At 39.9% G+C, this 13,964-nt stretch overlaps 1 protein-coding gene across 1 annotated transcript in view; it reads right to left on the minus strand.

The window, feature by feature from the left end:
- Positions 1-6,519: 6,519 nt before the first annotated feature.
- Positions 6,520-13,964, minus strand: part of PLA2G15 (phospholipase A2 group XV) — a 40,030-nt gene continuing 32,585 nt past the window's right edge. The window contains exons 7-8 of the mRNA XM_025198438.1: positions 13,060-13,185; positions 6,520-10,918 (exon numbers count right to left, since the gene is read on the minus strand). Coding sequence (XP_025054223.1) covers positions 10,407-10,918; positions 13,060-13,185 — 638 coding nt within the window. The 3' untranslated portion in view covers positions 6,520-10,406. The remainder of the gene's footprint in view (positions 10,919-13,059; positions 13,186-13,964) is intronic.

Consider the following 13,964-nt stretch of genomic DNA (forward strand, 5'->3'; position numbering starts at 1 on the left):
CACTTCTCACAACAGTCTTCCTGCTCCCTGTTAGAAAGGCCAGACATTAGTCACATAATCTATATTAAAGTCTTATAACTATTTCTCCCACTGCTGCAGTAACGCAAGGCTTTCTTAGTGCCAGAATGCAGTTGACTGCATTTGCTGGGAGTGCCCTCCCTCTAGTGGCTGTGGTGAGTTGGTACCTCAGCCATTTCAAGAGCTTGAAGTTTGAAGGTAAAAAATAGCTTTCTGTTTATGTTGAAATTTTTGCATTTTAAGGTGTATGAGGGTTTCTCAAATGACATGGCTCTGACTTTACATCAGAATCCTGGAGTCCTTAACACATGCACTATTAAAACAAGAAAACCGCAATAAGGACAGTGAATTCTAGCTACACCTCCAACCTACCCAGCCTGTTCTACACAAGTTAGGAATGTCCTGGATTCCAATTCCTCCATGCTAGTCTGAGACTAAATCTTGTACCCCACCATACAGAAGATGCACCGTGCATCCCTCCATTTTGTAACAAGTCTCTTACTATTTGGTTATCTTAGAGCCTCAGTTTTGGAGTCATGTTGTTATTTGAGATTCCTCCCTTCCCCGGTTGAGTACTTGTGGTTTCAGAGAAAACTTTGAAAGAATAAACCCAACAGAAACCAATAGGCCAATTAAAAAAATTCCAATGTTTCTTTAAAAAGTCCTAAGACTTATTAAAAAAAAGTGTCATGATTTTTGAATGTGTGGTGTTGATAATACTATCTTCAAAGTACTGTACAAACAATGGATGATTGGCCTTTAAAATATTCCTAAAGTAAGGTGAGTGGGAAAAGCAGAAGCATTAAAAATAAGTCTTGGTTCAGGCAAGGCAGCTAATGCACATCAGTTACACTTCTCTTCATTGTATTTTTTAGTTTTACAGCAAGGTTAACTCACCAAGCCCTAAGTAGGTGAGGGATAAGGTTTCATCTCTCAGGGAAAACCAAGTGGGTTTTCTTCACTGTGTTTTCACACAGGACATATGTTAGTTATCCCAGGGTTTAAAAAATGCTATTTAGCAGTGGAAAAACAAACCAAGCCTCCTCCTGGTTTTAAAAGAACTAGCCATGACTAGGAACTGTTACATAAAGACCCTTTAAAGTATACACAGGTTTCCAGGCTGTAATCAAACAAGCTGTTTGGATACACAACTCCTATCCCCAGGGGCATGACAGGTGAAGGACTTTTCACAGCAGCTGTCAAGCTACAACAACAAAGCAAGTGCTGGGCTTTGGAGAGTTCTCACCCCAAGGATCCCAGATTTTGACCTCAGTCTATGTGAAAAGCACTGAATAAAAGCTCAGGGTATCAGGAAAATTTGAGCCCTAAATTTTCCTAGACCTACCCAACACACAAGCAACTAGAGGGCTTTCTGTGAAAACTTACAAGGCTCTGAAAAGTGAGACAGTGGCTTTGCTAAAAGGCTGGTGCTCTGCAATAAGATAACTGCTGCTTCCCCTGGCCACATCTGCTCAGGTGCAAATCGCAGTTGCAGTCTCTGGCTGATAATAGAAGTTGGTGTAGTTTTACTACTGCTCTGGAAAGCTGTTGGACATCTTAAGCTGGAGGTGCAATTGTTGCTTGACTTTGCATCAGAGGGCATTTTTACACATGCTGGGAAGGGGGGTGTTAATTAGAGCGGCTCCGAATGAGCTTTAGTTAAAGTGCCCCTGCCACCATTTTGAATCACAGGGACGCTGATATACGAGATGTGGAGGCTAACTGAAGCATGGTACTTACCGTGGTCCAGCAGACTCAGTTAATCAAGTCTGCTTTGACGCGCTGTAATTACAACACATTGGAGCAGCATCCCAGCTCATGTACAGACACCCGGGGATAGCTTCCTTCTTCAGTCAAATGTTGCCTAATGCTAGACCTCTTTGCTAGTTCCACTCAGTGCTTCTCTCTCAATGATGGTGCCCTACTGAACTCTTGTTCTGTCATTCATGCAAACGCCAGTCAAAAAGCGTTCACTCAAAACCTGCTAAATTTTGTCTTAACTTTTTTTCTTCTTTTTTCCTAAGGAGGCAACCATAGTCTGACAGTCTGTACCAGAGGAAAGCGCAACCTTCTCTTTTCATTCAGGGTTTTGCAGAGGCCCTTACTAGTTTGTCCAGAGTAACAGAAGTCCTGCCCTACTTCTTACCTTTGCTAGATAACATCTTTGACTTTTGGGGCCCATTTATTTTGTCAAAAGTAATACAAACACCACTACCATAACGACCTGCTTAGTGGGGAAGTTTCTTCCAACCCCCACCATCTGAAGTCCTAAAGCATTAGAATGTATATCCATTATACACTTTTACTCAGGTTTCTACAAGTGTTCTCTCTATCCCTGTAAATGTCCAAGCCTCTTCAAATCCTGCTAACATCTTGGCTTCAAGAAAAACTAATACAAGTAAATTCCACAGGTTGGCAAATTATCAGGTTTTTGTCTTGGAAATGCTACTTAATTCTTACTTTCCTTGAGTACTTAAGCTGAAGTAAAAGAAAATGAGTATCCTCTCTCTCCAAGAGAGCTCTCTTCTCATTGCCACAAAATTCCTTCCAATTCAGTTATATAAAATAAAAAAAAAAAAAAATCAAATAATGCTGCTGCGAAACCTGTTCTGTGTACACCCAAGACTAAATGCAAAGAAGAGGATTCCTTTTAATGCTAATGTACTTCTTGGCCTTCTCTGGCAACACAAGGTCCCAGGATTATCTTGCAGGATGTCATTGTACATTGCCTGAAACAGTAATCAGCCATCAGTCTGACCTGTTCTATTGTTGCCTTTCAGCAATAAATCTACATAACCCCTATTATCTCTGTCTATAAAGCCTCTGACCAAAACCCAGATTTGAGGAGAAGTTACAGCACTAGGACACAGTTCTGAAAACACCTAAAGGTTGTACAGTTTATACAGTGCCTAACACAATGGCCAATATAACCAAGTCCTCAAAGCTACTATAATACAAACAGTACAGGAGATTTAGCTAATTTTGTTGCAGCAGGACTTCAGTAACTATCTGTTACTGCATCTATTTCAAACTTGCTCTGGAATAGACTGCCATTCCAGCCACAGATGCACATGCAGTAAAGAGCACCAAAAATGTGATATTAATGCATGTCCAAATGTTCATTCAGAACAAATGAGTGGTCACATTTACCGTGAAGTATAGTGAGTCAGCTGGAAGGACAGCTGAATCACAATAGAAAAACATCAGCCCAGGGCTCAGGTGACTTGAGAGACTGCACATGACATGCCTTCCTGGAAAGACTGAGAACACAGCTGCACCCAGCTAAGAATTTTCTGTACTGCTGTGTATCAGATTTTGACTGCACATTCTGTTCCTAAATAACAAGGCTGGTTGGGATTTCTTTTACTTAACTTTTTTGTCAGAATATACCAAACTATAGAGAAGGTTTTTCTGAAGCAGGATGGACTTTCAGTGGAAGGAGGAAAAGATGATACTCCCCAAAATAGCTAACCCAGCCTGGGGCTTAAGGAGAACCAGGTTCGAATCCACACTGCTGTTGGAGATGTTGGAACACCATTTTGTAAGAAGAATTAACTGTGAAGACTCTTTGGGATATCAGCTGATGTGGCAAACTGTATGCTTTTCCACAACAGCAAAAAGTTTTCCAAACCATCACACATTCCTAAACCTTGCAAAACAAATGTTATCTGGCCTTCCCTATTAAAAATGATAATCTTTAAAACAAGCCTCTGCAAAACACTGGAAAAAGCAAAGCCTGTTACAGGTCTGTAAATGTACTATTATTAAAACAGTTTACTTCAAAACAGAAGCAGAAAGGTGAATGAATGAGTGAACAATGAAATTCTCTTATTGCTGGCAGTGGACAGGTTCCCATGACTGACAGATGGAGAATTGAATATGCATTCTGCCGTGTTGTTCTTGTGTGATTGAAAGCAGCAGCTGCCAAAAATGTTTCAAAATATACTTCTTATCCAATATGCAGTTCATTTTCTTAAAACTGCTTTTAGCCCTGTAACCAGACCTCAACTGCCAGCTTGTGGAACAGACTGAGCCCTTATTACAATTAAGACCATTCAACATTTGGCAGGGTTTTTAAAATTAAAATAAAAGTGAGAATGCTTGCAGGGATAATGTCTTCAGCATCTACCCCAAAACCTGGTTAACTGGAGTGTTACCAGTTCAAACTTCATCTTTGTTAAAATTCTGAGTGATGATGAAAAAAGCATGGAAACATAAAGCAAAGGGCCGAAATTAATAATGAATAATGTGCCCTTAGTTTTTTCTGTCCCCATCACAGTGGTGTCATATAGTATTACCACATCACAAACAAAACTACTAAAGAAAAATCAGATTATGCTCCCATACTTCAGCCAGTCATAACATGAAAATAAAATGCTTCTCACAATGTATAGATTTTGCATAACATCTTTCATCTTTCTTGTGCACGTCAATAAGCAGTGAAATAAGTCAACAATGCTTAAGCTGTCATTAGGACTTGGTTAAAATCTTAGGGCCTGCTGTAATGTCCAGTAAAGTTTGTCTGCAAGAATAGGATCTGAAGTAGTGAAATTTCTCCCAAACAGAATTACCTAAACCCAATTATGCTTAAGGAAACTGTGCAAGCAAGTGGTAGTAGTGTATTTCTTGTGGCAGATACAGTAAAAATCGAATAGGTGCGTTTGGAAACCCTTGCAAAAATAAAAAAATAAAATAAAATGGTGAGTTTTCCTTTCAATGAGACCTTGTCCTGGAAAACATGAAAGCCTACAAGGTGACCTTAACTGTAGACTATGCATAGAGGGGTTAACTCAAGTCCCAGAGACCTAAAGTAGCTGGATCATAAGATCCCATTTCCAAAAAGGGAGTTAAGAAAAACCAAGTGTGCACCCAGAAGAGGCAGTGTTGCAGCCTACTCAGACCAAGAGAAGCCTAGAAGCACAGAGGACTTGGTTGATGGGACCCAAAAACAGCAGCCTAGTGAGCATTTAAGCTGGGAGAGCTCCAATAGGTGTTGGAGACTGGATGAACAGGAGTGTTTCTCATCTCTTTCAGCTATTGCATAGTTGCATTGATTTAAATGTTAATGTACAGCTACATAGGATAGAACTTTAAACTTTTTAATTTTTGTAAATAAATATAAAAAAGTGCCTGTAGATGTGCTGGGAAGCTGCTTTGACACTGTAATTACAGTGCTTCAGAGCAGACTTGATTAATTGAGTCTGCTGTAGTATGCCAATTAACATGCATCAGCCAGCCTCTGTCTCACATAGTGTCCCCACACTTCAAAATGGTGATGGGAGCTTGTTCGATGAGCTTTGGTTAAAGTGCCTGCACCACCATTTTGAAATGTTGGGATGCTGATACAGAAGATGCTCAGAGAGCCACTCTAATTCAAGCACCCACCCCCAACTCCCAGAGCTTGTGTAAGAACACCCTTAGACTAGTGCAAAATATAGAAGAAGATATTTTCTCTTATTGGCAGTTACAAACAAGCTCAATTGAACCCATAAGAACTTGACAGTTTTCTAAAGGAGCGATACAAAATCTCTAGCCTATTAGGTGCTGATCTCTAGGTGCCTCTATAATACATGTTGTAGCACCACACAGGTTGCAACAAATCCATCTAGTCACCAGTCATTAAGAACCCCAACACTTCTTTCCCTGACCCCAACTTCTGTCCCAACTGTCTTTAATTTGAGGGTCCATTTTTGAGCTGCTGCTTTAAAACACTTGGTCAACTTTGATACAGTAGTATGTGGTAGTTTGCTGCAGAAAAACTGTCATCTTAAATTTCTAAAAGGAATGGACAGTTCACCATGTCTGGGCAGGTCTCCTAATTAGTTGGCAGAACAGTTGACAGATTACTCCCAATATATAGAAAACAATTGTTCGTTAAAGCCAGTGCACAACTTTAAAGTTCTTGAGGCCATTTTAATCAATTCCATTGTCCAGCTGCACTTGAATGACTGCACAGGGCATCTCCTACAGCAGTGGTCCACAACCTTTTTTGTACCAGGACCCATTTGTAAAATGGCCAGTCCTGACCCAGTGCCTTACACTCCTGACCCACTGGCCCCTAACGCCAAGTCCAGCCCCCCAGCGTGTGGGGCCCCCAAGCAGCCCCTTGGTGGCTTTCGCTTGTAGGTTGATAGTGCCGGCCTGCATGTCCCACGTTTTTTTCCTTTAAAGGCAAATGAATTTTTAAAGAGTTTGTTGATTCATTTTTAAAAAGTTTGTCTGTGACCCTTTTATATATTCTTGTGAGCCACTTTTGGATCATGACCCACCAACTGAAAAATGCTGTCCTACAGTACATGAACTCTCTGCATGTTTATAGTGAGCCTGAACATTTACACCAAGTTTTAAAAAATTCCTTATGCCTCCTTAGTGAAAGAGGTGATCTCTAGCTACATGGGAAGGAGGTTATACTCCATTCTTTGGTTAGAATGCAACTTTTTAAAAAAAGCAGCAACAAAGTTTGTAGTTCACAACCTGTATGACAAAGAATCACAACAGGCATTCAGTATTAGATCAACTTTATTACATTATCAAAGTATGACAATAAAATATGCAAAATCTATTCAACTCATTCATACACCAAGAGGCATATAAAATGCTGGGTATCACCAGATTATGATTCATACAAAATACTGTTAAGTGTAGAGCAGCAAAGTAATTGCCGAACATTCCCTGAATTCAAAACGGGCCTTGAACACACAGTGCTTCAAGAACTGTCTTAATACTAAACTTCTTCCCTTTGGCCTGCAAATCCTTTGCAATTATTGCTTGATATTGAAATCTTCTGCTCCTAGCAGAATCACATAGTGACCCTGAACCCTTGCAGAAGTATTACAATAGCTGAAGTCCCTCCAGCAATTTCTCTCTATATATTTTTCAAAAATAAGTAATATATTTGGTCCTCAAAATTATTTTTGGTTTCTAAACGCATCCTAAAAACTAGGCAAAAAGGGACATGTTGACAAGTTGTAAGTAAATAGATATAAAATGGAAGGAATTTGTGCAAAATGATACACTTCAAATGCAGGGTGTGGCAAAGTACCCAAGGTACTCCTTTTCTCTTCTAGCGTCATATGAACCCCTTCCCAGCAATATTTAACATTTCTTCTGACCTTCTCTGCAAGATCCTACAATGGTTGTGTAACTTTAGACTATTACGGTGATACTAAAATACTTAGTTTTGCCCTGTAATGTAGAGAGATAAATGATAATGAAAATTTCCTTCTGTGCACACCATTCAACTTGCTCTACATTTTGAAGCATGTACACCAGGTATTTTAAAGTTTAGACTGATGACATTTCTCTCTCAAGATGCAGGATAGGCAGAAAAGAAGTCTTAAAAAGGTTTGATGGAAAAGAAGAAGTCATTCCATCTTATATCCTCCAACCTGTAACCTTCCCAATCAGTTAATTAGCAGGCCTGTGCATATCTTAGCATGTTAGTGATGAGAACTCAAATGAAATCTAAGCAGAGCAACTCTGCTCAGGAAAGCCCAGATTCAACCTGACAGATTACAAGTCTACTAGGTGTGGAGAGTTGTCAATTCCACCTTGCAATGAGTTAAAAAGCAGCTAAGCAGACTTACTTAGAAAAGGAGGTGACTCTAGAAGGCCCATCAGCTAATGGAAAACTAAGAGTAAACATGGACTAAGTTGCTTGCATTAAGAGCAAGGTGCAAGTAGGGGTCTACCCAGCTCAAGAAGACAGATGGCCAATTTCATGGACAGATCACAGGGCTGGCTGCCATTTTCATCAGCTTATCCTGGTGTCCCCTCACATCTTTGATTGGTCATGGGGCCCCAGTGACTCCACCCTCCACTGCTGATTGGTGGAGAGGGCTATCCATTGTGTAGCCTCATCCCTCATCAAATCAGCAGCAAGGAGCAGGGGTGGCAGCCATCTTGCCTTTGTACTGGCAGCCCCTTTCAGGCTGAGCTGCATGGCCTGGAGGACTCCAGGCAAAAACTTAGCTAGTTTTTTTGGGAAGCCTGCCCTGTCCCCTAACATGGGTTTCACAGATTGCCTGACTTCACAGTTTCTGCAAAATCCATGCAAATCATGATTTGAATAGGTCCCTAGGTATAAGATATTAATCAACTGAAAAATACAGGACTGATTTTTATCCCCAAAAGGAAGAAAGTGTGTTGGAGTGACCAAATTCTAACAAAAATAATGCAGGCAGCTCTTTTGGAACCATCAGTTTCTTTTCAAGTCTAAAAAGGACCAAAGCTAAGCTCTTCCTATAAAATTGTTAGAACTTCATAAAACTAAAATGCATGAGCAGCCAAACAGATCCATAGAAAAGGAAACATTCTTCAGACCAGGTAAAGTTATTAATCTAGATTCTTTCCACATTCCTCTGATATCCCTATTGGGTACACCCAGACAGTTACAGATATTTAATGTATGATTGGTCTGCAATAATTCAGAATGGAGTTGATCACAGAAACAGCCTTTGAATAGAACTCTGGTTCTTAGCACACGCATCTGGGAAAACCTACACTACAGAGCCCTATTCCAAATACAGGCTTCAGCTATAAGAACTTCTCTGTGCCACATGGATTTAAATAAAAGCAAGCCACTGTGCACTAGCATAAAGGAGACAGAAGCAGAAAAGTTTGTGCCATTGAATTGCTGAGCTCTAGCTCCTGGATTGCCTATTACAAGTGACAGACATTAAGTTCTGCTGGGAATACTTGTCCTACTTCAGTTATAAGTCTAGAGGGTACAGAAGGAAGAGTAAGATTGTATTAAAAAGTCAGTGAATCCAGAAAGATTTTAAAACCTACCCATGACCAGTTAAGAAGTTTAAAAGTGATTAACCAATCCAGCACATCTACCCATCTCAAGCTTAACTTTCTGCAATAATAAGCACTTGAAACTGCTGTCATTTAAAGAAATCTTACTTGCATCTCTCAATGGTAGCAACCTCCATCCATGCCTGACTGAAAGTAGTTAAAGTTTACCTTTTAGACTATTGGAATCTCCTAAAATTATGAAGCAATTTTTTTGTTTGGTTTCCCCTGAAGAATTTCAGTCAAGAACTCTGAAGGTATCTTTTCCTGAAGAGCCAGGTACTGAAAGCACTCAGAATTCTTATCAAAAGCAAAGAAATGTGATCAAACTGGTGACTTGTTCTAACGCTTGTGCAGAAGAATCTCTCAGTAACACTTCCCAATCAAGTCTGTGAACCTTACACAATAGTCCACTTAAAGTCTTTGTATAACTGGGGAAGTGTAAATGTGAAATTATTTTCACACTATAAAGTTAATTTCTCAACCCTAATTAGGGCCAACTTGGTGCCACTACAGGAAGTATATCTACACTAAACTTCTTACCACTGAAATATGATTTTGATTCATATTAAAAGATTGTCAATGAACTGGAATCTGGATCTAAACAAAAGTATTTGGTTGGAAGCAAGTTACATACTTTACACTGTATTGCACTCAAGTTTATCCCAGCTCTACGAAATTTAGAGCTTTGCTTTGTTTTAAATAGTTGCCTGTTTATCTCCCACCTTTTGAGAAACAGTGGTAATTTTTCACATTGACACAAATTGTGCATCTTCTGCATTTGCCAGTATTCATTGTTTGAAGATGTTGATGTTTGCTCCATATGTGAATGGCTACAGGGATCCCCAAGTTTTAGGTTTTTCTAAAAAAGGAAAAAAGTAAAAGATTGCTAGCAGTCCTAGGGATCTAGATGCCAAGTCATCAAGGTCTCAGTGTAAAGGACAACTAAGTCTCTCCTGACTTTTGCAAATATACCCAATAAAGAATCATAAACATTAAACACACATCTCTTTTCCAGGAACAATATGAATGTTACAGAAAGGCTAGCTGTAACAAAAAAAAGCAACAAAGGAAAAAAAAAAAGCAGCATTTAACTCCAAGTCTGTAATACCTGCTGCTAGATCCCATTTGCAAGCTGAACTATTAAGATATCAGATCTTGGAGGAACACCGCTGCCCTCCCAATTCTTGACATCTTTCTTTTTTACTGCACAACTGACACTGAACAGTAAGCTATATTTCTCCCCCCCCCAACAAAGATTACACATAGGAAACAGCATAGGCTGTACATTCTGCACAAAAGGATTTCACATTCAAATGAATGTCTGTATGAACACTGGACACTTCCACTAAAGGCACCAAATCAAATGCACATGACAGCCTTCAAACTGTGAAACACCATGATGCATTTTGAACACTCATTCAAGAGAAGTGAGCATTAAGGACACCAAAACAGCTTTCTGAAAATGGCTTTGGGGAGAAGTATCCCAAAAAACAACAAATAAATAACCCAACTGCCTAAAACCTAGGGGATCAAAAGGCATTTTCCCTTATTTAAGGGAAGGCATCATGGGAAAGAGCCAACATACAGTGTCACAAACCAAAAAGCAGCCTTTTCACATAAGAAATAGTTGTAACATTTGACAGCATCTCAATATGCTCATTTCCAGACAGCTCAAACAACAGCACCTCCTCCTCTTGCATGCCCACCCACTTTTGACATTGTATGGCACTCTGCAAGTTCACTGTACCATCCCCATCACTGTACACAATCTTGGGCTCTTTGTCAGGGAACATATCATAATAGAATGAGTCAGGGGTTTCTACACCAGTGCCATAAAGACAATGGATGCGCACACCAGGTGGTATCATCTGGTAGACCAAGGGCTCAGTGTCTCGTCTCATAAGCCAGCCATCTTCAAAGTTGATGTCCTTATAGAATTTTTGGTAATCCTGGATAGTGTAGTTAGCAGTGGGTGTGCTTACAAAGATCTTGTCTGGAGGCCATGTGTAGTTGTAAGGGAGCATCCAATTGGTTGAAACTGCAGATCTTTGCTGGTCTCTGATCTTAAGTGGACTGATGACAGGTATCCTGTTGTTGTCACCTGTAAAAAAGGTAAAGTTTGTCTCGTTACAGATTGTGTTTTATCTGTGTTACTGAGAATTATTTTTTATTACCACTCAGACATATGGAATGCATGAAGAACTTGCTTTCCTTGCTCAAAAGATAAAGTTTGATGAAGGTGCATCATTAGTGAGAAACAGCCTTTTAATGTTTTAAGAAATAAACCATACAAATTCCAATAAACACTGATACTAAATAAAAAAGGAACAAGTTGGACAAATGACAGATAAAACAAAATATCTGACCGAGATGTTCTAAGATCACCCCTCTGATAGCCCTTTTTAAAAGGGCCCCATCTCCTACTTCACAAAATTCGGAAGTTAAATGTTTGCAAGACAGCATTCATTAGGCACTCTCCTAAACAACTGCGAACAGCTTGAAATGCCATCTTGAAAAATCTTATGTGTATTTGCAGCGACTCACAGGGACATACCCTCTCTCAATCTTTGAGGCAGGAGTAAATTAACATCAGCCTCCCTGTTTGTGTGTGTAGAATATGAGAGAGAAATTACAGAATTAATAATGTTTGGCTTTCCTAGTTCAATAAGCTATTTTACATTTTCCACTAAAAACCATTTAAGAGACAGCACTTTGCTTGGAAAAAACAGAACAGATTACAACGTGGTTTTTGTATCCTTTAGGGTAAAGTAAGATGTAGCTTCATTACTTGTTTTCCTGCCTGCGTAAGAATAGTTACTGGAAGAAATCCTACAAACAGCTCTCACAAAAAGTCTGAAACCTGAGAGTAGTAAGGAAAGCCCACTTATGATAGTGGTATTTTCCATGTATATTACACACAAAAAAAAAAATAAATATATTGATCAAACACACACACACACACACACACACACACACACACGACCCAGATAGATAAAATTAGATCTTGTCAGCCAAGTCTGATGATATCTCCAGTACAATAGGAGAACATCATATTGATGATGAATATTAATGAAGGGCAACTATTAGCCTTCCTTACCACCAGCTGTGTCTGTGGGAGACATTTTGCCTAAAACAAGGCTACAGGCCAGAGTATGCACTTCAGTGGGCTGGCTGTGAGATCTGGAAAGGCAGGAGCCCTGGATTCCAGCTGGGGCCTTTGTTCCTAGTGAAAGAGGTGCATCCCTTTCCAAGGACAATGTTAGCAACTTCAAAAGGAGCACCAAAGGAGGAACTGGATAATGGCAAGCCTGTGGCATGGTGCATTAGTGCTGAACTGGAAAATGAAGAGAAACCATGGTTCAAAGTCCCCTTGGGGGAGGGATGACTAGAATCCCGAACATCCAGAATCCCAGTGTGTGCTAATTAAAAAGTCATGAGGGCAAGAGGGCCTCCCTCCCTTTTCTGTTCCTGAGAGGCGAGTGTACCCAGCCACTACTATGCACATCCACTCTGCATGACTCCATGGCCATAGAGAATCATCCACTTGTACAGGGGTATGTGCCCAGGTAAAGAATACCAACTTGTACCCAAGTGCCATTTTGGCAGACAGACCATCAAAAAAAAAAAAAAAAAAAAAAAGCCATGTGGACAACTAGATCTGGACTACTAGGTGACCACTTCAAGTAGGGAACAAAATATCATCCCAATAGACTGAAAAGTTTATCCAGTTCTTGAGATGCAGCCATAGCAATATTTAATTAATATAGGAGTAGCTGCATTTTTAATCCAGGAGGTGGCACTGTTAAAACAGAGGCAGAGCCATAGCACACCATCTCCAATACCATTCTTCAAAACGTTAACATTTTCATGCAACTGCAGCTAGTGGTCATACTGCCCAAATCTGATTAACAAAGGAAGCTTGAAGAGGGAATGAAAAAACAGTAAGCACCAAGTCCTAAAAGGCAGAAGAGAAGGCAGGTTGGCACCTGAAACTAAGGTTCAGAGAGGCCTCTACCAGCTAGCATCTGACAAAGCAGACTGTCATCTATGAGAGCCTTTGCATCTCTGAACCAGTTCACCTCTAAAAAAAACAAAAAAGTCACCACCCTGCCCTACCAGATGCCTTGCTTCAAACTAGCACGTCTGACTCTCTCTCTCTATTTATGAGAGTCCTGAAGATAACCTCAGAGCCCTATCCAGGCATTTTGGCACCCAGGGCAGGTCATGTGCATATAACATTACTTCCATTTGATCTGGCATCCTCCATGTGAGTGTGCCCAATAAGTGCACCACTGGCACTGGTCTTCCTATGGTACTGGATATATTTTTTATTGCTTTCCCGGGGGAGGAGATGGTTCATGTATGACCCTAAAAAAAAAAAAAAGAAATCAAAGCAGTTCCTTGTTTTACTGTTTTAAAAAGGTAGCACCTGCAGTTGAGCCTTTTCTTCCTTTTAACTTATGGTCTAATATAAAACGTCTAACCCAGCTTAAGTCATATTAAGCACCAACCACAAGGTGCTGAAACAAACCTGAGCTGCAGAATCCAACTGTGAAAGGTTGTGTATGGAATGGTTTCAGATACTGGGATCCATATTCTGTGAAATGTCATTAGTTTTTTCACTCTAGGAAGAGCTTGTAGTACCAACTATTATTAAAAATTGTCCGAAGTTATCTTTGGCAAACTTAAACCACATTCAACACAGACTGAGAGGTCTCTCTGTGAGAAACATTCAACAAAAAAAAGTTTTGACCATTTGGGTAAAAAAAAAAAAAAAAGTAGGGGGAAAAAAAAAACAGGCTTCCTTGATGTTAAAAAGGTGATTGCAATCTTTTCTTTAAGCAACTATTAAACACTTGTGTTTTGGAAAAGAGAACTTGAAATTTAGTAGGGGGCTGCTTTTGTGCATCAAGGCTCTATTACCCCCCCAGCCCATCCTGAGAGAAAATCCTCCCAAGTTTGCCTACCTCAAACTTCAAAAGAAAAAAGTAAAACCAAAAAAACCCCAGGGGCCTGTCCTTCCTGCACTGTTAGTAACTACTTGGTGCTCTGTCATTAGACTAAGCCATCATGGAAGTGGCCTGATTCAAAATGAAGAAACAACATGAGCTAGAGGGATTTCATAGATATCATAGACATTAGGGATG

The sequence above is a fragment of the Alligator sinensis genome, unplaced genomic scaffold (assembly GCF_000455745.1).
Source record: "Alligator sinensis unplaced genomic scaffold, ASM45574v1 scaffold97_1, whole genome shotgun sequence".
Classification (NCBI taxonomy): Eukaryota; Metazoa; Chordata; order Crocodylia; family Alligatoridae; genus Alligator; species Alligator sinensis.